The 26,574-nt window shown below is 42.7% G+C and overlaps 1 protein-coding gene across 7 annotated transcripts in view; it reads left to right on the top strand.

Moving 5' to 3' along the window:
* mtmr4 (myotubularin related protein 4) overlaps window positions 1-26,574 on the top strand; it is a 214,277-nt gene that overhangs the window by 179,664 nt on the left and 8,039 nt on the right. For 6 of the 7 annotated variants that reach the window (XM_068010247.1, XM_068010248.1, XM_068010249.1 and 3 more), the window contains 6 exons: window positions 6,168-6,363; window positions 9,687-9,872; window positions 12,593-12,763; window positions 13,003-13,154; window positions 19,412-20,807; window positions 25,286-25,396. In XM_068010247.1, coding sequence (XP_067866348.1) covers window positions 6,168-6,363; window positions 9,687-9,872; window positions 12,593-12,763; window positions 13,003-13,154; window positions 19,412-20,807; window positions 25,286-25,396 — 2,212 coding nt within the window. The remainder of the gene's footprint in view (window positions 1-6,167; window positions 6,364-9,686; window positions 9,873-12,592; window positions 12,764-13,002; window positions 13,155-19,411; window positions 20,808-25,285; window positions 25,397-26,574) is intronic. The other variant, XM_068010250.1, reaches the window with a different exon arrangement.

Genomic DNA, 26,574 nt, shown 5'->3' with positions numbered 1-26,574 from the left:
TGTGCACGCACACAGGAACTTCATTGTACGAATCATGTGCTGAATGAATTCTGTATATACGATAATAAAAACGTGCATTTATATAGCACCTTTTAATAGAAATAAAATGTCCCACAGAGACGGAAGGAAAAAATGACTGCTGAACCAAAGGAGGAGAAACAAAAATCTTGGTTGAAGGGGTGGGTTTTAAGGACGGTTTTAAAGGAGGAGAGGGAGTAAGAGGGATTAAGGAAGAAATTAGAGTGTGGGGCCTACGCAGTTGAAGGCATGGCCACAAAGGGAGAGGGACTGGGCAAGGAGCTAGAGAAATGGGTTCACTCAGCAGGTCTGGCAGCATCTGTGGAAAGAGAAGCAGAGTTAACGTTTCGGGTCAGTGACCCTTCTTCGGAACTGACAAATATTAGAAAAGTCACAGATTATAAACAAGTAAGGTGGGGGTTGGGCAAGAGATAACAAAGGAGAAGGTGCAGATTGGACCAGGCATTCTCCCAATTTCTCCGTCTCCGACGCATCTGCTCTGATGATGCTACCTTCCATGACGGTGCTTCTGATATGACCTCCTTTTTCCTCAACCGAGGATTTCCCCCCACTGTGGTTGACAGGGCCCTCAACCGTGTCCGACCCATTCCCCGCACCTCTACCCTCACCCCTTCCCCTCCCTCCCAGAACCGTGACAGGGTTCCCCTTGTCCTCACTTTTCATCCCACCAGCCTCCATATCCAAAGGATCATCCTCCGCCATTTTCGCCACCTCCAGCGTGATTCCACTACCAGTCGCATCTTCCCCTCCCTTCCCCTGTCAGCATTCCGAAGGGATCGTTCCCTCCACGACACCCTGGTCCACTCCTCCATTACCCCCACCACCTCGTCCCCGTCCCAGGGCACCTTCCCCTGCAATCGCAGGAGGTGTAATACCTGCCCATTTACCTCCTCTCTCCTCACTATCCCAGGCCCCAAACACTCCTTTCAGGTGAAGCAGCGATTTACTTGTACTTCTTTCAATGTAGTATACTGTATTCGCTGCTCACAGTGTGGTCTCCTCTACAATGGGGAGACCAAGCGCAGACTGGGTGACTGCTTAGCGGAACATCTCCGCTCAGTCCGCAAGCAGGACCCTGAGCTTCCGGTTGCTTGCCATTTCAACACTCCCCCCTGCTCTCATGCTCACATCTCTGTCCTGGGATTGCTGCAGTGTTTCAGTGAACATCAACGCAAGCTCGAGGAACAGCATCTCATCTACCGATTAGGCACACTACAGCCTGCCGGACTGAACATTGAGTTCAATAATTTCAGAGCATGACAGCCCCCCATTTTACTTTCATTTTTAGTTATTTTTTCTTCCCTTTTTTTTTACATTCCTTTTTACATTTTTTACAATCTTTTTTTGCATTTATTTCATTTCATCTTGGTTTGTTCAGTTTGCTTACCCACTGTTTTTTTCAGGTTGTTTTTCTTCAGGTTTGCACTTGCTGCTGTTCAATATTCAGTATATTCACACCTAATCTGTGCTAATGCTTTGTCTTTCAACACACCATTAACATATTGTTTGCCTTTTCTCCGTGACCTTTTGGTCAGCTATGTGGCCTGGTCCAATCTGCACCTTCTCCTTTGTTATCTCTTGCCCAACCCCCACCTTACTTGTTTATAATCTGTGACTTTTCTAATATTTGTCAGTTCCGAAGAAGTGTCACTGACCCGAAACGTTAACTCTGCTTCTCTTTCCACAGATGCTGCCAGACCTGCTGAGTGATTCCAGCATTTCTTGTTTTTGTTTCAGATTTCCAGCATCCGCAGTATTTTGCTTTTATATTAGGGAAATGGGTTGCTTGGAATGATTTTTTTATATGGTTGTACAGTTCGAGCAGGTTACTGAGAAAGAGAAGGACGTGGCGATGAAGAAATTTAAACACTAGGATAGGATGAGAATTTTAAATTTGAGGTGCTGGGGAGGTCAGGAGCCAATTTACCATGGTCAGAAAGGAAGTATTAAGGGGTTTAACATCTTTGAAAGTGGATAAATCCCTAGGCCCAGACTAAATGTATCCTGGGCTGTTAAGGGAAGCAAGCGAAGAAATAGCGGCGCCTCTAACCATCACTTTCCAATTCTTTCTGGCTACAGATGTGATGCCAGAGGACTGGAGGACAGCTAACCTTGTACCATTGTTTAAAAAGGTGGTGGTGGGAAAATTATTGGAAAAAATCTGAGGGACAGGATAAGTCTTCATTTAGAATGTCTTTGATTAATCAGTGTCAGTCAGCAGAGATTTGTTAAGGAATGTCATGTCTGACTAACATGATTGAATTTTTTAAGAAGGTAACAAGGAGGGTCGATGAGAGTAGTGCATTTGATATAGTCTGTATGGGTTTTAGCAAGGCTTTTGATAAGGTCCCACATGACTGACTGGTCACGAAGGTAAAAGCCCATGGGATCCAAGACAAAAGTGGCAAGTTGGATCCAAAATTGGCTTGAGACAGGAAGCAAAGGGTAATGGTTGATGGGTGTTTTTGTGACTAAGGCTGTTTCGGTTGGTGTTCTGCAGGGCTCAGTACTCGGTCTTTTGACTATTTGTGGTATATATCAATGATTTGGACTTGAATCTAGGGGTTTTGATTAAGAACTTTGCAGACAATACAAACATTGGCTGTGTGGTTAATGAAGAAAGCTGTAAAAGATATCACTGGACTAGTCAGGTGGGCAGAACAGCGACAAATGGAATTAAGTCTGGAGAAGTGTGAGGTAATGCATTGGGAGAAGCCTAACAAAACAAGGTAGTGTACAATAAGCGATAGGATACTGTTACGATCCCATTAAGGACCATTACCTTTTAAAAAGAGGAAGTTGAATTGTCAGTTATTACTGAAAGAATTACGCTGCAAGATTTCACGTTTTAAACAAAAAACATTACTGTATAAGAGTTAAAGCAAAACACTGCTAATTTAACACTGCAATTTGGAATCACTTATACTTTAAACTGAATACCTTAATAGAACATGAAGTGGTATACTTTACACTCTAAATCTCAACAGAACACCCCGGTTTGACTTTTACTTCCACCCCAAGAGTTCCCTTATGCTTTATAGGATCTTGGCAGTTTGTTCACTGACCAATCCAAAGTGTACCACAGCTTTTAGGAATTCACTTTTTTATTTATTTAGAGATACAGCACTGAAACAGGCCCTTCGGCCCACCGAGTCTGTGCCGACCAACAACCACCCATTTATACTAACCCTACAGTAATCCTATATGCCCTACCACCTACCTACACTAGGGGCAATTTATAACAGCCAGTTTACCTATCACCTGCAAGTCTTTGGCGGTGGGAGGAAACCGGAGCACCCGGAGGAAACCCACGCAGACACAGGGAGAACTTGCAAACTCCACACAGACAGTACCCAGAATTGAACCCGGGTCCCTGGAGCTGTGAGGCTGCGGTGCTAACCACTGCGCCACTGTGCTGCCCTACCACTGAGCCGCCACTTTGACTGCTTAGTTGCTCAGCTATCTTCCATGGTATGAAATCACTCACAAATTTGGACTTCCCAGCTTGAGCACGGGGCTGCCTCAAAACAGAAACACCCTGGTTCCCAATGGCCTCTTTGCTCCTGAGTCCAACTGCTGTCTCTGGGATCGACAGCCTGTCTGAAGCCAACATCTTTCCAAAAGCCAACTGCTTGAATGTTAACAAGCACACAGATTAAAACACCAACAAGCACCCCTGCATCATCTATCTCCATAGCAAGTGGTACATGTGGGATGTCCCAGGTAGAAATTTAAACTAATTATTTCCAACTCCAAATCTCTTTGTTCTGGGAAATCATATGAATAATTAAAATCCCTGACTAAGGCAGCTGCCAACTCACTGTCTCCATCAAGCAGTTCAGAGAGGTTTCCATTCTTTAGGGTCTTTACACTTCCCATTATGACCTTACTAAATAAGCATGGGCTTCCCTTTGATTTGTTTGTTTGCCAGCTTCTCAAACCAGGTGTTTTCATTTGTCTTGTATTAAAAGAATTCAATTTCCAAATTAAAAGTCACCGCTAGAAACTTAATACATACCATGATCGGAACAATACTGAGAAGTGTAGAGGAGCAGAGGGACCTTGGAGTGCATGTCTACAGATCCCTGAAGGTGGCAGGACAGCTGGATGAGGTGGTCAAGAAGGCATATGGGTTACTTGCCTCATGGGAGCCAAGGTATCGAATACAAGAGCTGGGAGGTTATCCTGGAACTATATAAAATACTGGTTAGGCCACAGCTGGAGTATTGTTCTGGTCACTGCACTATAGGAAGGGTATGATTGCACTTGAGAAGTTTCAGAAGAGATTTAGAAGGATATTCCTGGACTGGAGGATTTTAGTTATGAGGAAGGATTGGATAGGCTACGGTTGTTTTCTTTGGAACAGAGGAGGCTGTGGGGAGACCTAATAGAAGTGTATAAAATTATGAAGGGTCTCGATAGAGTGGATAAGAAGGCCTTATTCCCCTTGGTTGAGGGGTCCATAACCAGGGACGTAGATTTAGGGTAAGTGGTAGGGAATTTAGAGGGGATTTAACGGGAGATTTTTTTCACCCAGAGGGTGGGGAGATCTGGAACTCACTGCCTGAAAGGGGGGTAGAGGTAGAAACCCTCGTAACATTTTAAAAGTACTTGGATATGTACTTGAAGTGCTGTAACTACAAGGATACGGACCAAGAGCTGAAAAGTGGGATTAGGCTGGATGGCTACTTGTCAGCTGGCACAGTCATGATAGGCCGAATGGCCTCTTGTTGTCGATTTCTGTGAGAACGGGATGATTCACTCGTTGAATTTAGTGCAGTATGGGATACAAGCAATTTTGGATTGCCTGAAGTTTTAGGGAGGGGGGAAATATAGGAGCATGGCCAGGCAAACATTGAAATAGTCAAGTCAAGGAGGTGACCAAGGTAGAGATGAAGAATTCAGCAGTTAGGCTGATGCAGGCAGTGTTGAGGAGGTGGAAATAGGTAGTCCTTCTGTTGGAGAATATATGGAGTCTGAAACTTGTCTCGAGGTCAAATAGGACACTGAGGTTGCGAACAGTCTGGGATGGGGGTATGGAAATTGTGACAGGTTTTTGCAGTTTGAGGGGTCGATGATGATGGCATTAGTCTTCCCACTGTTTAACTGGAAGAAGTTGCGGCTGATCCAAGACTGGGTGCTGGACAAGCAGTCAGACAACTGAGACGAGGGAGAGGTCAATACAGGTGGTGGAGAGGTAGAGCTGGATATTGGTAAGTATATATGTCGATCCTGACCTCAAATGCGCATGTCATCAAGCAAAGAGGCCAAGGATAGATCTTTGGGGGCCTCCTGAGATAATGTAATGGTGGGTAGAGAAGCCATTGCTTTGAGATGCACTGGTTAAGATCAGATAGATAAGACTGAGACCAAGTGTAGGTAATTCCACTAAGCTGAAAAATAGAGGAAGCGTATTAGACAAGGATATGTTTGACTGGCAAAGGCTGCACAGAGGTTGACGAGAGATTATGCAGTATGGTCACAGTCCCAGAAAATGTTATTGTGACTTTCATTTGTGCTATAGTGGTGCTGTGGCAGGGGCAGAAATCTGATTGGAGAGACGCCAACAAGTTGTTGTGGAAAACATGAGCACAAGTTTAGGAGACAACAACACATTCAAGGACTTTGGAAAGAAAAGAGAGATTGGAGATGGTAAGGTCGTTTACAAGAACATTGGTCAAGGGAGGACTTTTTGAGGAGGGAGAATGAAGACAGCCGCTATGAAAAAGAGGGTGACAGTACCTGAGGAGAGCAGCCATTTACGTCACCTAGCACCAGGGCCAGAAAGGGAAGTTAATGTTCAGCAAGATGGTCAGCAATTTAGTGTGATTCGGGTGCAAGGAGAAGGAGATGGGTGTATCTGTTCTGTGCAGCAGATTGTGTGTATGTATTGTGTGCAGTAAAGAATGTGTGTGAGATGGGTACAGTACACACTAATTCACTGCACACAGTAGAAACATCGATTGTGTGTGGAATCAGTTCACATGGTGTTGCTGGCATTAGACCTGTCAATTAATTGCAATAGACACACAATTTTCTGTGTGTGTGCGTGGACACTTTTTTTACATATTGACCCATTTTTGTTTGCACATAATCAATGGATGTGTTCGCCTGTGTTTTGTTGACAGTTGGCTTTCAGCCCTGGAGAGCACCAAGTGGTTACAACACTTATCTGTGATGTTGAAGGCAGCTATGCTGGTGGCAAATGTGGTGGACAGGGAAGGGAGGCCAGTCCTTGTACACTGTTCCGATGGCTGGGATCGCACTCCACAGATAGTAGCACTGGCCAAGATTTTATTAGACCCTTATTATAGGACAATTGAGGTATGATTAAACCTTGTATTTTACCTATGTCAATCGTTCAGGGTGTAATTTACTACATGTTTCATGCTATGATTTACAGTCACACTAAACTGGCTTGAGATAATCCAAACTTGTTCAGATAGAATGTTTGATGCCCGTTGGAGAGGTTGTTTTCGTCCCTTCTGTCCAAGAAGGAGTCGCAGCTCTTGGAAGTGAAAGGCAATGTGTTTAGGGTCATTCTCAGAACTTCTGTAGCTTCACTGAACAAAGACAATTGGATGATATGTAGAGGAGGGCCACACACTAAACAGCTGAAGCGAACAACTGCTTCTCTTCACTTTAATAGTTTGTGAGTAAGGAATAACTTGGACTTCAACACTTTGCATTTGTTTGATAACTTCTTAAGAATTCTGAGCCAGATCAGCACAAAAAGTTCAAAAGCTGGAGTGAAACTAGGAGCAACTTAATCTGCAACGGTCAAGCAAAGCTGATCCACAGGCAGATGGGAAAAGTGCATAAAAATTTTAAAACATGAATAATCCAGGAGAGTAAACCACATCAGTCTTCCTTTTCAAAGGACCTAATCAAATAATAGAAATAATACACTACAGTGAAGCTCTTTAGAAACCTTGTCCTGGAGTTGTCCAACTGATTTAAGGTGCATTTTACTGATTCCCAATCTTTAAATAGGAGATTCCTGTTGTTGATTCTGTTAAGTTTATATCATTGCTGAGGTGTGAGCATATACAGCACCGATATGTTCTCTGTTTGGGAGCTGGGAACATCAGCTATCTGATGAATTTCACACTTGGATACAAGCTGAAGTCGACTGAAAATAGCAAAACTAATCAAAGTTAGCCATAGAATTTGCACCTCTTCTAAAAATCTACTCACCTTTCATGCTTTTTCTGTGAACTTCGGGTTCTTCAAGGGTACCTTGTGTCTGCATTAAGCATCTGAATGTGCCAATGTGACATTCCTCATTCACACCAGCTGTTAGCAGTTTTGCTGTTTTGGGTCTGTGCCTCAGAATTGCATTAAAGTTGCCCAAACTCATTTCACAAAGGAAACTTGGAGGCTTTCATCCATCAGTGGGTTGGATTTGAATGCAGTCCTGCAACTATCCTATTGCACCATCAGAGTTTTGTAATTATGGCTAATAGTCATTTACAGCACAGAAAGAGGCCATTTGGCCGATCATGTCCATGCCGGCTCTCCAAGAAGCTATCCAGCCAGTCGCACCTCCCTGCTTGATCCCCGTAGGGCTGCAAGTCTGTTTCCCTCAAGTGAGCATCCAACTTCCTCTTGAAATCATTGATTGTCTCTGCTTCCACCACCATTGTGGGCAGTGAGTTCCAGGTCATTACCACCCGTTGCTTAAAAAGAAAAGTTTTCCTCATATTCCCCCTGCATCTCTTCCCCAAAACCTTCAATCTGTATCCCCTAGTCCTTGTACCATTAGTTAACGGGAACAGTTATCCTTGTCTAACTTATCTAGGCCTGTCATAATCTTGTACGCTTGTATTAAATCTCCCCTCAATTTCCTTTGGCTCCAAGGAGAACAAACCCAGCTTTTCCAAGCTAACTGTGTAACTAAAACGCCCATCCTTGGAACCATTCAGGTAAATCTCCTCTGGAACCTCTCGAGGACTCTCGCATCCTTCCTGCAGTGTGTGACCAGAACTGGATGCAGTACTCCAGTTGGGCCTACCCAGAGCTTTATACCGTTTCAACATAACTTCCCTGCTTTTGTACTCAATGCCTCTATTTATGAAGCCCAAGATCCCATATGCTTTACTAACCACACTCTCAATATGTCCTGCCACCTTCAAAGATTGATGCACTTGCACCCCCAGGACCCTCTGATCCTGCACACTCTTTAGAACTGTGTCCTTAAATATATATTGTCTCTCCCTATTCCTTCTGCATCACCTCACATTGTCTGTATTAAATTCCATCTGCCACCTGTCTGCCCATTTTGCTTACCTATTGATCTCCTTTTGCAGGCGGTTCGTATCATCCTTACTGTTTGCCGCAACTCCAAGTTTGGTGTCATGGGCAAATTTTGAAATTCTACTCTGTATTACAAGATCCAAGTTTTTTTATATATAACAAAAAAAGCAGTGGTTCCAGTACGGACCTTTGGGAAACACCACTGTCTACCATCCTCCAGTCTGAAAAGCAACCATTTACTACGACTTGCTGTCATCTGTCCTTTGTCCAATTTTTTATCCAATTGGACACTGATCCTCCTATTCCATGAGTCTCAATTTTGTTGACCAGCCTTCTATGTGGCACACTATCAAACACTTTCTTAAAATCCATATAAACAACATCCACCATTTCCTTTCATCAACCTTCTCTGTTTTACTTCATCAGAAAGTTCAGTTAGATTTGTAAAGCAGGATGTGTCTTTTACAACTGAGTGCTGGTTATCCTTAATTAACTCGAACCTCTCCAAGTTGATTTTTTTCCCTTGATTATTATTTCTGAAACCTTACCCACCGCTGATAAACTAACTGGCCTGTAGTTGGTAGGATTGTCTTGCACCCTTTCTTGAATAAGGCTGTCACATTTGCCACTCTTCAATCCTCTGGTACCTCCCTCATATAGATTAGTATAAATGGGTGGTTGATGGTCGGCACAGACTCGGTGGGCCGAAGGGCCTGTTTCAGTGCTGTATCTCTAAATAAATAAATATCCAGGGAAGATTGGAAGATTATGATAAGCCCTTCCACTGTCTCCATTCTCACTTCCTTTTAGCAACCTGGAATGCAAGCCAGCTAGACTAGGTGACTTATCTACCCGAAGCATAATGTTGTAACTGAAGTAATCTTCAACAGGTTAAGCTGCTATTGTCATCCCCAGGTATTCATTTTGAAGTAATGGAAATCATTTAGGGAGACTGAGTTAGATTTCTGGATTATCAATCTAGCACACAAGTGATTAAAAGGTAAAAGATTTGTCATTAAACTATAGCAAACTGTGGGCAAAGCTGATCTTTCAAAGTTCAATATGTTTCTTCATGGGAATGCGATCATCAGAACATTAATCCATCATTAAGTCTAAATGGAGATAATAGAATATGAAAATACTGTTAATCTAAAACATTAGAAATAAATGGATCAGCCAGCATCTGGAAAAGAAAAGGCAGGTTGACTTTTTAGGTGGAGACCCAACATCAAAAATGACAACAACAAAAAATCATAACCCCAAACATTAACATATCTCTTTCAGTTACTGATGGGAAGTCGACAGTTTTTAAATCTTCGATATAATATTAGCATTTAACTGTATGCTGTCACTGGATCTTTGAATACAGTATTACTGTATCTATTTTACAGGGATTCCAGGTTCTGGTGGAAACTGAATGGCTGGATTTTGGTCATAAGTTTGGTGACCGATGTGGTCACTCTGAAAATCTGGATGATCTGAGCGAGCAGTGTCCAGTATTTCTGCAGTGGCTGGACTGTGTCCATCAGCTTTTGAAACAGTTTCCATGTCTTTTCGAGTTCAGCGATGCATTCCTGGTAAGGATTCTAAGTATTGGGAATGTGTAGAAGGCACATCTTTGACAAAGTGGTTTCTTTGTTTAATCAGAATAGATTAGCTTTACAAACATCGCTACTTGTATAATTAAAACAACAAGGGCATAAATATTGTGCCTTTAACCTCTGAGTCACAAGGTTCTGGATTCAAGTCCCATTCCAGGGCTTGAGCGCAAAAATCAAGGCTAATACTCCAATGCTGTCCTGAGGAAGTGTTGTCCTTTCGGAGATGCTGTCTTTTGGATGATATGTTAAGCCGAGGCCTCATCTACCTGCTCGGGTGGATGTCAAAGATCCCATGGCACTATTTCGATGATGAGCAGGGGAGTTATCCCCGATGTCCTGGCCGATATTTATCCCTCAATCAACATCACAAAAATGGATTATCTGGTCATTGTCACATTGCTGCTTGTGGGCGTTTGCTGTGTACAAATTGGCTTCTGCGATCCCTATATTATAACAGTGACTACACTTTAGGAGTATTTCATTGGCTGTGAAGTGCTTTGAGACACTCCGTGGTCATGTAAAGCACTATATAAATGCCAGTCTTTCTTATCTTTATAATAAAACATCTCAAGGCACTTCAGAGGAGCATTATAAACAAAATTTGACAATGAGCTACATAAGGTGATATTAGGGCAGATGGCCAAAGACTTAATCAAAAAGGTTAGGTTTTAAAGCACGTCTTAAAGGAGAAAAGAGAGGTAGAGAGCCAGAGCGGTTTAGGGAAGGAATTACAGAGCTTAGGGCCCAGACAGCTGAAGGCATAGCCACTAATGGTGAAGCAATTAAAATTGGGGATGCTCAAGAGACCAGAATTAGATATTCGCAGATATCTTCAAGGGTTACAGAGATAGGGAGAGGTGAGGCCACGGAGGGGCTTGAAAATGAGAATTTTAAAATCGAGACATTACTTGACCAGGTACCAGTGTAGGTCAGTGAGCATTATTGGGTTAATGAGAGAATGGGGCTTGGCATCATATACCCATACAAAGTGCTTATAGCCATGCACCATCGCCCCAGAACAACTCTTGCCTCTGTGAAGCTGAATTCCAAGACTAGAATATCACTGCCATATCTGAGAGGTTCTTGCAGCATCTTTCTCACTCCTGAGCATGACACAAGAAAAAGCTATCTCACCACTAGTCTCTAATCTCTTTCTACATTATAACAGTGACTACACTTCAGGAGTATTTCATTGGCTGTAAAGTGCTTCGAGGTGCTCAGTGGTCATGTAAAGCACTATATAAATGCTAGTCTTTCTTTTCTTTATAATAAAACATCTCAACGCGCTTCAGAGGAGTCTTTTTTTTTTTTGTGTGTCTCTCTCGCTCATCAATATTACTGTTGGAAAAGTACGGAAAGTCCTCATCAGGGAACTCCTCTTTGCTGACGATGCTGCTTTAACATCTCAAACTGAAGAGTGCCTGCAGAGTCTCATCGACAGGTTTGCGGCTGCCTGCAATGAATTTGGCCTAACCATCAGCCTCAAGAAAACGAACATCATGGGGCAGGACGTCAGAAATGCTCCATCCATCAATATTGGTGACCACGCTCTGGAAGTGGTTCAAGAGTTCACCTACCTAGGCTCAACTATCACCAGTAACCTGTCTCTAGATGCAGAAATCAACAAGCGCATGGGAAAGGCTTCCACTGCTATGTCCAGACTGGCCAAGAGAGTGTGGGAAAATGGCGCACTGACACGGAACACAAAAGTCCGAGTGTATCAGGCCTGTGTCCTCAGTACCTTGCTCTATGGCAGCGAGGCCTGGACAACGTATGTCAGCCAAGAGCAACGTCTCAATTCATTCCATCTTCGCTGCCTCCGGAGAATACTTGGCATCAGGTGGCAGGACCGTATCTCCAACACAGAAGTCCTCGAGGCGGCCAACATCCCCAGCTTGTACACGCTACTGAATCAGCGGCACTTGAGATGGCTTGGCCATGTGAGCCGCATGGAAGATGGCAGGATCCCCAAAGACACATTGTACAGCGAGCTCGCCACTGGTATCAGACCCACCGGCCGTCCATGTCTCCGCTTTAAAGATGTCTGCAAACGCGACATGAAATCCTGTGAAATTGATCACAAGTCGTGGGAGTCAGTTGCCAGCATTTGCCAGAGCTGGCGGGCAGCCATAAAGACAGGGCTAAAATGTGGCGAGTCGAAGAGACTTAGTAGTTGGCAGGAAAAAAGACAGACGCAAGGGGAGAGCCAACTGTGCAACAGCCCCGACAAACAAATTTCTCTGCAGCACCTGTGGAAGAGCCTGTCCCTCTAGAATTGGCCTTTATAGCCACTCCAGGCGCTGCTTCACAAACCACTGACCACCTCCAGGCGCGTATCCATTGTCTCTCGAGATAAGGAGGCCCAAAAGAAGTCCTGTGAACGTTTCTCCTTTCTATGCTCCAAATACACCATCCAATACATTCCTTGCTGTGTTTCCTAATTCTTTATTAAACCCTCAAAACAGTGGTTATCTTTGACTTCCTCAGTATTTACTACATTCGTCAGTTCCAGAACCTAAAATTGGGATCACATCATCATTTCTTCCTTTTACTTTTTTAGCCTTGGTGATATCCTGCTGTTCGGTCCTTGATTCTTCAGAGCTGTTTCCCAATATTCATATTATCCAGTGGTTTTTTTTAAATATTGGAAGTTATTGTCGAATTTTGTGCCTAAGCCCACTGTTATTTCTCCATAGGTGAAGCTGGTTCAACATACATACTCGTGTCTGTATGGAACATTCCTCTGTAACAATAGCAGAGAGCGAGAGGCACGCAACATCTACAAGCGCACATGCTCAGTCTGGTCACTGCTACGAACTGGCAACATAAACTTCCAAAACTACCTGTACATGCCCAGCAGTGAAACGGTGAGCAACGTGCAAATCTACTCTAGCCCAGACCACCCCAAATGCAACCTTGTTGAGAGTTATTTCAGCGTAGAGTAGACCAAGAATCTAACTGGGATAGACTGTACAGATTAGTGTTATGCTTTGTGTCATTGGTAACCTTCAATAATGTTCTGCTATGGCAGATGTGTATAAGGATAGGAAATACTACAAAAAGTATACATCAACATTGTAATATGTGCTGACATTTTTCTTGACAGGTTTTACACCCAGTATGTCATGTTCGGGCGCTTCACGTGTGGACAGCTGTGTATCTGCCTATTTCATCCCCGTGCACACCCACTAGCAGTGCTGAGCTCTGCCTCTCCCGAAGTGGGGCAGCAGAGGAACGAACTGGAAAGTCACTGGACAGGTGTGTGCACAGGCTTCACTATTCCAATCAACTGTATTGAAACACAAAATAACCTATATTGAGCCATTACAACAGATGTGTTAATGCAATAATTTTTAGTTGCACTAAAATTTTAACTTTTCACATTTGTAGAATAGTACAGCACAGAAGGGGGCCATCTGGCCAATCAAGTCTGCTCCTGCTCTTTTGAAGAGCAATCCATTTAGCCTCATTCCCCTGCTCTTTCCTTCAAGTATTTATCCAATTCCCTTTTGAAGGCTATTATTGAATCTGCATCCACCACCCTATCAGGCAGTGCATTCCAAATGCTAGCAACTTACTGCACAAAAAGGTTTCTTCTCATGTTGCGGCCTACTCACCAGCTAGCTGGAGATTCAGATGTCTGCTACCCCTTCACTTTGTCTTAAGGTCCTACACAAAACTGCTGCTCGTCATTTGGAAATGAGGAATTCCATATCAACCAAGGATTCAGCTTGTTGTGGTGGTTGCGGGTGGCAGTCATTGGGTGTAGGTCAAGGCCAAGGTTCACTCCCAGGAGGAGAGGTGGAGAGAACTGAGCACTAGTAGATGCTGTGGGTCAATCTTTTGGAGAACCCAGTGATCTTTCCTTGAAGTCTGGCAAAAAAAGTTATTGGTTTGTAAAACTTGTAGTTCTGAGGGTGTGTAGGACCCTTAAGATCTGATTTTGAGATATTCAGAATTTGAGTAATGGTTGGCTTGACACAACCCCTCAAGATACACAAATTTAAATACTTTCTATATGTTTTATCTTAATCTTGACAATTCAGAATGCAGGAGGTAACCAAATGTAATTATAGCTTACAAGGCCAAATTCTAACTCTTAATTGATCAGATACTATTCCTGAAGAACAGCTCTGACATCTCTGAACTAAAACCCTGTTTATCTGTTGTGGTCAGAATTAGAATTTTGTAGCTCCCTTTATCCCTCTTGGACAGATGCACTAGTTAACATAAATGAGCCAAGAATACCAGAAAGTCCCCAGTTCACTTCTCATCTGTGTGCATTGTCAGAGAAACAATTAGAAAGAGAGTCTTTTATTTTTGTAGCACCTCATCAGACTCCACATAAACATCTCAAAGTGCTTTACATACAGTAAATTACTTACAAGTGCAGTGACTTTTTATGTATGCAAATATAGCTGTTTTCCATACAGCAATGATCATTTCCTCCCGTTTTGGTGATGTTTGTCGAGAGAGAAATGTTGATAAGTGTACTCGGAACCGTCCCTGCTCTAATTTTCATAGCGTTATGGAATTACCTGAACAGACGGATGGGCTTTTTAGTTTAATCTGTCATTGGCCTTTCCAAAGCTTTTTTCTGCTCCTCCTCTGGGCTCTGTGCCCTCCTCTGGGCTTTCTGTTCCCAGACTAAAGGAAACATGTTGAGGAAATGGGAAAGTTGATTCGAAAGCTATCCCACTTAAATGTGTAAGTTTTGCTGGTAGCCTTTATTACAAACTGTGAGCTGCTTTTCCATTTATATTATATAGATTTGACATATTTCACAGGTTTGTGCTGTATCCGTAAGACTTGCTGCTGCTTTAGTTTGCTGAACCAACCAGTATAAGAATTGGGAGCAGGATAGGCCATACTGCCCCTCGAGCTTGCTCTGCCTTTCCATAAGATCATGGTTGATCTTCTACCTCAACTCCACTTTTCTGCCCTATCCTCAAATCCCTTGGTCTCCTCAGTGTTCAAATATCGATCAAGTTCAGTCTTGAAAATACTCAGAGACTGAGTATTCACAGCTCCCCTGGAGTAGAGAATTTCAAAATTCTCCCAAATGGCTGACCCCTTATCCTCAGACTATGACCCCTAAATCTAGACTTTCCAGCCATGGGAACTAGCATCTACATATCCAAGCCCCCAAAGGATTTTCTGCATTTCAGTGAGATTAACCTCTTACTTTTCTAAATTCCAGAGGATATAGGCCCATTCTACTCAATTTCTCTTCATTGGACAGCCCTCTCATCCCAGGAATCAATCTAGTGAACCTTTGTTGCACCCCCTCAAAGGCAAGTATATCCTTTCTTAGGTAAGGAGACCCAAACTGTACCCAGGCCTCCAAGTGTGGGCTCACCAACCCCTGTATTTGCTCCAATCCCCTTGCAATAAAGGCTAACCTTCCATTTGCTTTCCTAATTCCTTGCTGTGCCGACATGTTAACTTTCTTTGATTCATGCACAAGGACATTGCATCCCTGCATAACAGCATTTACTTGTCCCTCACCTTTTTAGAAAATAATCCTACATTTCTGTTTTTCCTATCAAAATAGATCATTTTCACACTTGCCCGGATTGGACTTTCTAGTCTAGCCACCTAATCTGCTTTTATCCCTTTTCAGCATTGTTTGCATTCCCTTCGCAGCTTAGTTTCCGACCTAACATTGTATCATGAGCAAACTTGAATAAGTTACACTGGGTCCCTTCATCTAAGTAATTGATGTAGATTGTAAATACCTGAGGCCTAAGCACTGAACCTTGCCACACCCTCCTAATTACAACCTACCAACCTGAAAATGACCCATTTATTTCTACTCTTTGTTTTCTACCCATTAACCAATCTTCAATCCATACTATTACGACTGACCACTCCAGTCAAAGCCCTCAATCAAAATATGCGATTCTGATTGGTGGGAGAAAAGCGCTGTTAATTCAATCCTGTCCCTCCACAGATCACCTAACATACCATTTTAAACTTTTCAAAATTAAAGAAAGACCCAGCCAAATTGTACCATCTATTAACCCCGAATGCGGCTAACCAAACCAGGTGTCTTTAAATCAACAAATTAACTGTTTAATTAGAAAAACACTACCAAGATATAAACAACATTTAAGAATAGAAAAAATTAGAGTCCTTGCAGATTTATGCTCCTGCCGGATGTGGAACAGTCCAAAGTTGCTTGAAATCCTCACAGCCGTCCGATGGAGAATAAAGGTTCTTCAACAGTAGAACAGTCCGTAGTCTAATTCAGAAGTTGAAATTGTTGCTCCTTCTCCAGCGATGAATTTCTACAATTAGCAAACACTTTTTAATGAATCAATTTGGCTTTAGAATTTTTTGAGGGATAAAAGATTGTCACAGTCTAACTTCCCTTCCTTCAGTTTAAATTATCAGGGATCTCTGTTTCGGCTTGACTTTTTCGAATTTTGAGAGAGAATAATAAATAAACAGACTAAATTATCATCCTTCAGTTTAAATGGTCTGAGAGCACTCCTTTCAGGTGCTAACACACAGCTGTCTGTCTGTTTCTGTGAGTTAGTTAGAACAGTCTGTTTCAACTGAAAAGCCAGTTCAAAAGATAATTGCAACATTGCATATCCAGTCCTTGGTCTCTGATTGGCTGTTGCCGGGTAACCAAGATGCATTTTGAAGCTGGTTGGTTCCCCCCTTTCATATGGTTGTATCCAACAGCAACCAAAAAGCACTTTCTCTAACTCCTGAAGCTTGCTGATTCTTAAAGCAGTACGGCTCCTTTTCCAGCCTTAAAGGCACACTGCATTCTTCCTGAAAAAAAACTACAGGATCATAACATTGCTAATATATCACTTCCAATCCTGTGAGCCCTAATCTTGTGTAACAACCTCTTGAGTGCCTTATTGAATGCCTTTTGAAAATTCACATGTACTGACTCCACAATTTCCCCTTATCTACGCTGCTAGTTGCACCCTCAAAAACATGATTTTCCTTTCATAAAACACTGTTGACTCTGACTAATCGTATTATGATTTTCGAAGTGCCCTGTTACAATGTCACTAATAATAGATTCTAGCACTTTCGCTGCAACTGATGTCAGGCTAAATAACCTATAGATCCCAGTTTTCTCTCTCCCTCCTTTCTTGAATGCATTTGCTACCTTCCAATCCGTGGGATCATCCTAGAATCTAGGGAATTCTGGAAGATCAAAAGCAATATATCCACTATCTCTGTAGCCACCTCTTTTAGAACCCTAGGGGATTGGTCTGTTTTTAGTCCTATTAATTTTTCCAGTACTTTTTCTTTACTAATAATTGCTTTAAGTTCCTCACTCCTTGGTTCTTACTATTTACGGTCTGTTTTTATGTCTTCTACTGTGAAGATATACAAAATATTTCTTTAATGTCTCTGCTATTTCTTTATGCTCCATTATAATTTCTCCAGTTTCTACCACATTTACTTTTGCTACTCTTCCTTTTTACATGCTTATGGAAGCTCATACAATCTGTTTTATATTTCTTGCTTGTTTGCTCTTGCATGCTATATTTTACATCATCATCAGTTTCTTGGTCATCTTTTGGTGATTTCTAAAACCCTCCCAATCCTCATGCTGACTATTCTTTCAGTAATGAGTAACTTGTCAGTCTCTGGGCCTGTCAGGTGACAATGGACTAACTGTCCTTGATAATCCTACGATGAGATATGGGATTTTACTGGAAAAATTCTACACCAAATGATTAGAATTAGGACAAGTGGTTGTAGACAACTACTTGCCAAAAATCAGATGGTACCTGTGGAGGAAGGAGTTACAAGCTGCAGATCCCTTTTAAGTCGCTGTGAATAGTGGTGGTCAGTTTCTTCCCATCTTGTCATTTCAGTTTTGACCATCAGCATGTTTTATAGCGCTAGTGTTCTTTCTTACCCTACCGTCTTTCAGATGAGATGTTATACCAGCACCCCATGTACCCCCTCAGGTGGATGTAAAAGGTCCCATGGCACTGTTTTGAAGAGTGGGGGGCAGTTATCCCTGGTGTCCTGGCAAATATTTATCCTTCAATCAACATCACAAAAACAGACTGTCTGGTCATTATCAGATTGCTGTGTGCAAGTTAGCTGCTGCTTTTCCTACATTACAAATGTAACTATACTTCAAAAGTACTTCACTGCCTGTAAAGCACTTTGAGACGTCCGGTGATTGTGAAAGCACTATATAAATGCAAGTTTTTTTTTACCTGCGTAGGTTTCCATTTGGTTGTCCACAGTTGGTCTGGTGGTCATCACTGCCACTGATTAAAATTAGAGTTCAAATGACGTCCCGATAAATAGAGTGGGATTGAATGCATTCTAATCAAGGCAGCTGTTACAGAAATCAGACAGCTTTACATAGTCAACACTGCTGATGAAAATTCAAGTGCAAGTGAAGGAAAAGCATAACTCTTGAAAAAATAAAACTGTTCCTGAAAATTAACTTTTTTAATCCACAGATATTAAAAATATGTAATTGAAAGCAAAATAAACTGTGGAAACTTGCTATACTGAACCTGAAATACAAGACTGTACTCTAAATTGTTTCATAAAAGGTGTATTTTATTTCAGCTGTTCCTATTCCATGTTCTGTACCCATCTTTTGGAATTGAATTGAAACTTGCTATAGTAGAAATGGAGTAGTTGATATCTACAGAGCAAACTGAAGCTTTTGGAAGGTGAAAATGATCAATATTGAGTTTATCTCCCTATCATTTTGAGGTTTGTTCATTTCTAGATTGGACTTCCACTGTAGACACAGCTCTGTCAGCGATTTCATTAGTTCTGTTTTGTTAAACCTGTTCACTTTATGGGTGCAGCTGTGTCTGGCATTTGTTGCCACACCTACTCCCTTCTATGGGACACCCTGGAAGTTCGTCCCTCAGTGTAGAGAGGGTTCCATTATAACTTAAAAGCAAAATACTGCGGATGCTGGAAATCTGAAATAAAAACAAGAAATGCTGGAACCACTCAGCAGGTCTGGCAGCATCTGTGAAAAGAGAAGCAGAGTTAACGTTTCGGGTCAGTGACCCTACTTTGGAGTCACTGACCCGAAACGTTAACTCTGCTTCTCTTTTCACAGATGCTGCCAGGCCTGCTGAGTGGTTCCAGCATTTCTTGTTTTTATTCCATTATAACTTGCTGCCCCAGTCGCAAATTCTCCGAACAATGGGGCTTGAATAGGCTTCTGTGATTCTCTTTTGCTTCATTTTCTGTTCTGTTCGCAGCCTCTTGGCTAGTTTCCTCCAAGCCTTATGTCCCATTCAGTCACTTATTCCTTGCAGTGACCTGAGACTCCAGTCTCTTGTTCTGTACATTGAGCTAGCAGGTCTGCTCCAAATGCTGCACATCTGTTCTCTGTCCCAACACCACCTCTTCCTAATTGTTGCATAATGAGAATAGTAGGTCTGAGCCTGGAACAGGTACCAAACATAATCCTTCTAGTTTGGATTTACTGTGTGAATTCTCTTGTTTCTTCAAATAATAAGAGTTCCTTTTGTGTTTTCTTTTTCTAGATTACCAAAAGCCCGCTCTGTGGACAATCTTCCCATGGCCTGTGACAGTGGAGCTCCACTGACCAGAACATCCAGCGATCCCAACATAAACCAGCATTGTCAGGAAGGACGTCTCACTCCAGAGCCCAGAAAACTGCCTGTGCTAGCTGTACCTGATGTCTCTAATGTTCGAGAAATTGGGGCTGGAACATCCCTCCTTGAACTAGAAGTAAATGGCTTAGTAGGTCCAGTAGAAACAGCAGAGGAGGCTAAGGAAGAACATCCATTCAATAATCCCTCTCTTACTGCAGAAGAGGAGGAACTACCAGACACCAGAAATCCGAATGAAAAGACAGATCAGCATGGAAACCTCGAACCCAAAGACGCTCAACAGGAGGAGCCTTTAAATGATCTTGGCCCTAATACAATAGCAAGTAATGAGCTAGAGGAAAAAGTACTTATGATTACTGGAAAGGATGAAGTTGCTGGGGAAAAAGTGAAAGATTGTAGGATTTATGAAAATCTGCCAGGTCAGTGTGAACAATTTGTACCAAACACATCTGAAAAGACCATCTCCTTGGGCACTGTCCAGTTACCAGAATATGATGACAACCCTTTCACTTTACAACCGTACCTCCATTCCATGGTTGACATGCTTAAGATTAAGGAGAAAGTTTCTGCCATGAACAGCTCCACAGAGACGGTGACTGAGGAGAGGACAAAAGCAGCTGGTTTTTCCTTACCCAAGGACTTGAGCTTTGGGAAGAATGGCATCCTGCTTGCAAATGGACTTCAGAATGAAGTAGAGCAATGTAGGGTTGGGAGGACAGCGATAGAGAGTGTAAGGACTATCAGAAAACACATTTGTCAGAGTCAGTTCAGTGACTTCTCATTACTGAGTTCCAACTGGGATAGTGTACAGGGCTTGGTAAAATCAGCCTACAGTGGGGATACAGGCCACCGGAGAGCCAAGCTGAATGGTTGTCATCAGAAAAGACTGAATAATAAGCACCTGAGAGTTGGTTCTGCAGTGAGTGGACAGTACCTGCTTAAGGAGGAACAAATAGGCGCACTTAAGAATCTCCGACAATCCCACCAGATCCATTCCAGCCTTTACTCGTTAGGATCAAATGTAAAAACTTGTGGTTTTTTCACGCACTCATCACATTGGAGACAGCTTCAACCGGTTGGGCAGATTGCCCCCACCACTTTGGAGACATCTCCAAGCTACGTCGATGATGATGGATTGCCATTTCCCGTGGATGCAGTTCAGCAGAGGTTACGACAGATCGAGGCTACTTACAAGCAGGAGGTAGAATTGCTTCGTCAGCAGGTTCATGAACTTCAGATGCGACTAGACAGTCGGCAGTACTGTACATCCCCTGTGGAGTTGGACATTGACTATGGGGACGACTTTGTAAGTGAACAAAATCTTCAGCCTCTCAGGGTAGTTCTCACCCAGTGTAACAAAAGGACTTGTATTTATATAGCAACACCCTCAAAGTCCAAAGCGTTTCATTGCCACTGGAGTGTGGTCACTGTTGTAATGTAGGGAAGTGCAGCAGCCAACTTGCATACAGCATGGTCCCAAAAACAGCAATGAGTTGAATATCACAATTTTGGTTGAGGGATAAATGTTGGCAGGAACCTGAAGAACTCCCCTGATCATCTTCGAAAAGGGCTACGGGATCTTTTACAAAGAATAGTGGGGATCTGGAATGAGCTGCCAGAGGAGGTGGTGGAGGCAGGAACAGTAGCAACATTTAAGAGGTATCTGGTCAGGTACTTGAATGAGCAAGGCATAGAGGGATATGGAATTAATGCAGGCAGGTGGGATTAGTAGAGATAGGCATTATGGTCAGCATGGACGCGGTGGGCCGAAGGGCCTGTTTCTATGCTGTATGACTCTGACATTCACAAATAATGACAGATGAGCCCTCGATTTAATGTTTCCTCCAAAAGGTGACACATCTAACAGTGCAGCATTCCTTGAGTACCGCACTGAAGTTTCAGCCTGCCTTGTGTGCTGAAGTCTCCAGACTGGAACTTTAAACCAAAATCTTCTGACTAAAGCAATAGTGCTGCCACTGAGCCATGGCTGGCGTCTGGCAGTTAAAATGAATAGGAAATGAATAATTGTGGCTTACATTTGAGAGCACATCACGTGATTCAACAAATATGTCAATTTTTTCCACCTCCTTTTTTCCCCATCTCAATTAAAGTTGTTGACTCCTACTGGAATGCATTTCCATGTTAACAGCTTTACACCACTACTTTTGCCAAGTGGCCATTCTTCCACTCTAAGGCTGGGAAGTGTTTCAGACCAGTTTATTTTAGTGGGAATCTCAGCCCTGTCTCACCTTGTTTAACCCAATGTTTTTATTTCAGTCTAAGAAATGGGTGGGAGATCGTAAGGGAGAGAGTTTAGAAGGGGGATGTCAGTGTGTGGGGCCTAGTTGGCTCAAGGCACAGGTGCCAATACCAGGGTAGAGGGGAACAGAATGCATAGCATACCAGGTTCAGAGGGAGGCCACAGCAAGGCTATAACATAAGAAATAGGAGCTGGAGTAGGCCATTTGGCTCTGAGCCTGCTCCACCATTCAACAAAATCATGGCTGATCATCTACCTCAAAGCCACCTTCCTCCGCTATTCCTATATCCCTTAATTCCTTTAGTACCCAAAAATCTTATTGACCTATGTCTTGAATATACTCAATGACTGACTGAACATCCACAGCTGTCTGGGGTAGAAAATTCCAAAGATTCACAACCCTTTGAGTGAAGAAATTTCTCCTCTCCTAAATGGCTGACCCCTTATTCTGAGACTGTGGCCCCATGTTCTAGATTCCCCAGCCAGGAGAAACATTTTCTCAGCATCTACCCTGTCAAGCCCCTAAAGAATTTTATATGTTTCAATTAGATCACCTCTCATTCTTCTAAACTCCAGGAAATATAGGCCTAGACGACTCAATCTCTCCTCATAGGACAATTCCTGTATCTCAAGAACCAGTCTAGTTGCACTCCATCTAGTGCAAGTATGTTCTTCCTTAGGTAAGGAGACCAAAACTGCAAACAGTACTCCAGGTGTGACCTCACCAATGCCCTGTATAATTGTACTAAAATTTCTTTACCCTTATATTTCAATCCCTTTGTAACAAAAGCTAACATACCATTTGCCTTCCTAATTGCTTGCTGTACCCACATGTTAACTTTGTGATTCATGTGCAATGATACCCAGGTCCTTCTGAATGCAAACATTTCCCAGTCTCTCTCCATTCAAGAAATATTCTTTACTTTTCCTGCCGAAGTGGATAACTTCATGCTTCACCACATTGTATTCCAACTGCCATGTTTATCCCACTCAAACTGTCTTCATCCCTCTGCAATCACAGGGCTTTAAATATGAGGATAAGAATTTTAAATTTGAGGTGGTGAGAGACAGAGTGCCACTGTATTTCTAAGGATATGGGGAATGGGTGAATGGGACTTGTTGCAATATGGAATACAGGTTACAGAAATTTTGGATGAGCTGAAGTTCACTGAGGGTGGAGAATGGAAGCCAACATTGGAATAGTCAAGGCTGCAATTGGCAGATGAGGGCTTCAGCACCAGTTAACTTGAGGTAGGGGCAGCAGCAAGTACTGTAACAGCAATGGAAGTCTTTGTGATGGAAAGGATATGGGGTTGGTAGCTCAGCTCGTGTCATGTCAGATACTGCAGTTGCAAACAAATGGTTCAGCCTGAAACAGTGGCTGAGAAAAGGATGGAATCAGTGACGAGCATGCAGAATCTGTGATGGGGAAAGACAATAGCTTTTCCCACTGTTTCATTGGAGTAAGTTGTAGCTTATCCAAGGCAGCATTTTGGGCATGCGGTCTGGTAGCACAAGAGCAGTGAAAGGGTTAAGACACCTGATTGATCAAGGGATCTAGGTGTCATCAACATATGTGAACAACATAATGCCATTTAATTAGAAGATATTGCTAAGAAACAGCATGTAGAAGAGTAAAAGGAGGTCAAGGATAGATCATTGTGAGACACCTGGAGGTAATGTGGAAGCTATTGCTGAAGATGCTCTGGTTACGTTCTTGGGATAGTTAAGTGCAGGTTCACTGAGCTGGTCAACAGAGGAGAGGCATTGGAGGAGGATGGTATAATTGACTGTCAAAATTCCAAAGAGATCAACCACAGTTAATGCACCATGGTTACAGGGATGCCATTTGTGTCACACCTTTCTATCATTGTCACTGGATACCAGTAAGTAATGAGGCCATGACTGATCTTTTTTCTCTCTCTTACCTATCCTAAGATTACTGAGACCACTTGTGGCAGCTAGCTGCGATCTGCGAACTAAGCACAGACTAGGGATTTTACCACCTTGTGATCTGTTTGGCTTGGTGCTACAGCAGGTGGTGCTTTTATCATTGCGCCATTGGGAAGTCCACACTTCTGCTTTTAACTCCTCAAGAGACGTAATGTCCTATGCCTCTTGGTTTTGCAGTCTGTTTAGTAGATGGAATATCCCATAGTAGAAGTTTGTAAATGCAATTCCTTTTTTTCCTCTACTTGTAAGACCATTGTTAGTCGCATCCTGTAACTGTGGATCAGAAACCTATTGTTGAAGTTGCCTGATCAATGCCCTGTTTTATACTTGGTGCGCAAGTTAGGGCTGTAATGAAGAATGTGACTGAGCTGCAGTCTGCAATATGTTTACTGTAAACATGACTATTTTTAAATAGGATTAGACCCTGAGGTTTCCAGGGTACAATATAGATCACATCTCATTGTCTAAGCCAAATAGCTACTTAAAATCAGGAGAAAGTGTAGATGGGACTCCTAAGGAGCGTAAAACATTGTTGTAATTTCTGCCTCCCATCCAAGTGTGCCTGCTTTGAAGCTTTCTCCTCTGTGTAACTTCCCCTCCCTGTGGTGTGTCTGTGTATAGTGTTTCCTCCTTATGACCTGTCTGTGTAGTGTCCTGTCTTTATTGACATATTTGTGCAATGTGTCTTAATTTACTATTTGGGGTAATTTCCCCTCTGCGCTCTTATCCGATATTGGGCAGTATCAGGATAGAGAATAAGGCTTCAGCAGCTGAATTTTCCCTATCATTTCAACTTGGAGTTCCCATGTCCTGACATTGTCAGGATCACCACAAGCTACTCCCTTTCTGCCCATTGCATGAAAATGATGCTCAAGTCCCCAGGAGATTTCCTTCCCTTCTGCTCCACTCTGTCACTGCCATAGGGCAGTCAAGGTTCCAGTTTCCCCCAGTGAAGAGAGATGGTCTTGTAACCACCACCTCGGCCTGCAGGCTGACCCCAAACACTTCGGTGCTGACAGCGCTGGTCTCAGCTGTGTCTTCACTGGGCCATGAACTCTGATCTTCAAGATGCTTCTGCCCTTTAAAGTCCCACACTGTGCTCTCTGATATAATTTTCCCGCTGGTTTTTTCTGCTCCTACACAGGCAGTCTTCCTCATGCTGGCAGAAATCCCACCCGCTGCCTGATGGGCTTCATGAATGATCCCCGACCCAGGGAAATGGGTCAGAGTTGGGCCAATCCAGAGGGGAGTGCTGAAGTTATAACCTACCAGAAACTTGGTATCTGTATCTATGGCCTTGTAAATGGAATGAATCTGCAGTGTCAATGGTCTGGGACTTGGTGCAATATGAAGTGTAAAAGATGCAGATTTGGTATTTGTGGTGTCAAAAGCATCAGATTTGGTGCAGTGCGTATAAATAACACCGGGTTTGATGCAGTGTATGGTGCGAATAATAGAGTATGGTACAGTTTAGGTGTTAATAGTGCTGAATTGGACTGTAGTTCACTACTTTTATTGCTGATAAGTCTGAACTGACATACAGTAAATGTTTCACCTACTCTGATTTGCAGACCTGCCTGAGAGAGTCAGATGACAGTGACGTTGAGGAATCTCTGTCCGTCCACAGTGATGATCAGCGCTCAGAAGCAAGTTGGGAACCTGTGGATAGGAAGGAGACTGAGGTAGGAGCATGGGTTGTTCATTACTCTTTGTACACCAGAAACAGTAAAATGGAAAATGCCGGTCAAGAAAAATCCTGCTAACCAGTTCTTGCAAGCCTTTGTGAAGGGTTTGTAGTTTTTTTCTACTTTTGAGTTAAATTCTGCAGATCTGAACTAGTAAATACCTTGGACTCCTACAGAGGAATCCCCTTGTCACCAGTTATCCTGCTGGAGGGAAAGCACTCTCTTGTTTTCCCTGTCCCCATAAGATGTTATTACAGAATATTAGGTCAATGGGATTGGAGATAATATTGAGGATTGACTAACGGATAGAAAACTGAGAGTAGGAATTAACAGATCATTTTCGGGTCAGTGGGCTGTAATTAACGGAGTACTGCAGCGATCAGTGGTTGGGCCTCAGCTGTTTACAATCTATATCAATGATTTGGAAGAGTTGACCAAGTGTAATGTATTCAGGTTTGCTGCTGATACAAAAATTGGGTGAGAAAGCAAGCTGTGTGGAGGATGCAAAGAGGCTGCAAAGGAATGAAGACAGGTTAAATGATTGGGCAAGAAGGTGGTAGATGAAATATAATATGGGGAAATGTGAAGTTGCCTCTTTAGAAGGAAAAATAGAAAAGCAAAATATTTTTTAAATGGTGAGAGACTGGGAAATGTTTGCATTCAGAAGGATCTGGGTGTCCTTGTACCCAAATCACAAAGTTAACATGCAGATGCTGCAAGCAATGAGGAAAGCAAGTGGTATGTTGGCCTTTATTACATAGGGTTGGGGTATAAGAGAAAGAAGACTTAATGCAATTATGTATGGCCTTGGTGAGACCACACCTGGAGCACTGTGTACAGTTTTGGTGGTCTTAGGATATACTTGTCTTGGATGGAGTGCAATGAAGGTGCAATAGACTGATTCCTGGGATGTGTGGATTGGCCTATGAGGAGAGTTGGAGTAGATTTGGCCTATGTTCCCTAGAATGACATGATCTCATTGAAACATTAAATTCCTAAGGGGTTTGACAGGGTAGATGCTGCGACGATAAGTTTCCCTGGCTGGGGAGTCTAAAACTAGGGGTCACTGTTTCAGAATAAAGAGTTAGTCATTTAGGACTGAGATGAGAGTTGTGAATCTTTGGAATTCTCTAACCTAGAGAGCTGTGGATGCTCAGTTGGTGTGTATATTCAAG

This window comes from Heterodontus francisci, chromosome 30 (genome assembly GCF_036365525.1).
Source record: "Heterodontus francisci isolate sHetFra1 chromosome 30, sHetFra1.hap1, whole genome shotgun sequence".
NCBI lineage: Eukaryota > Metazoa > Chordata > Chondrichthyes > Heterodontiformes > Heterodontidae > Heterodontus > Heterodontus francisci.
The sequence above is the reverse complement of the archived record's forward strand: the minus strand, read 5'-3'. Positions and strand labels throughout refer to the sequence as shown.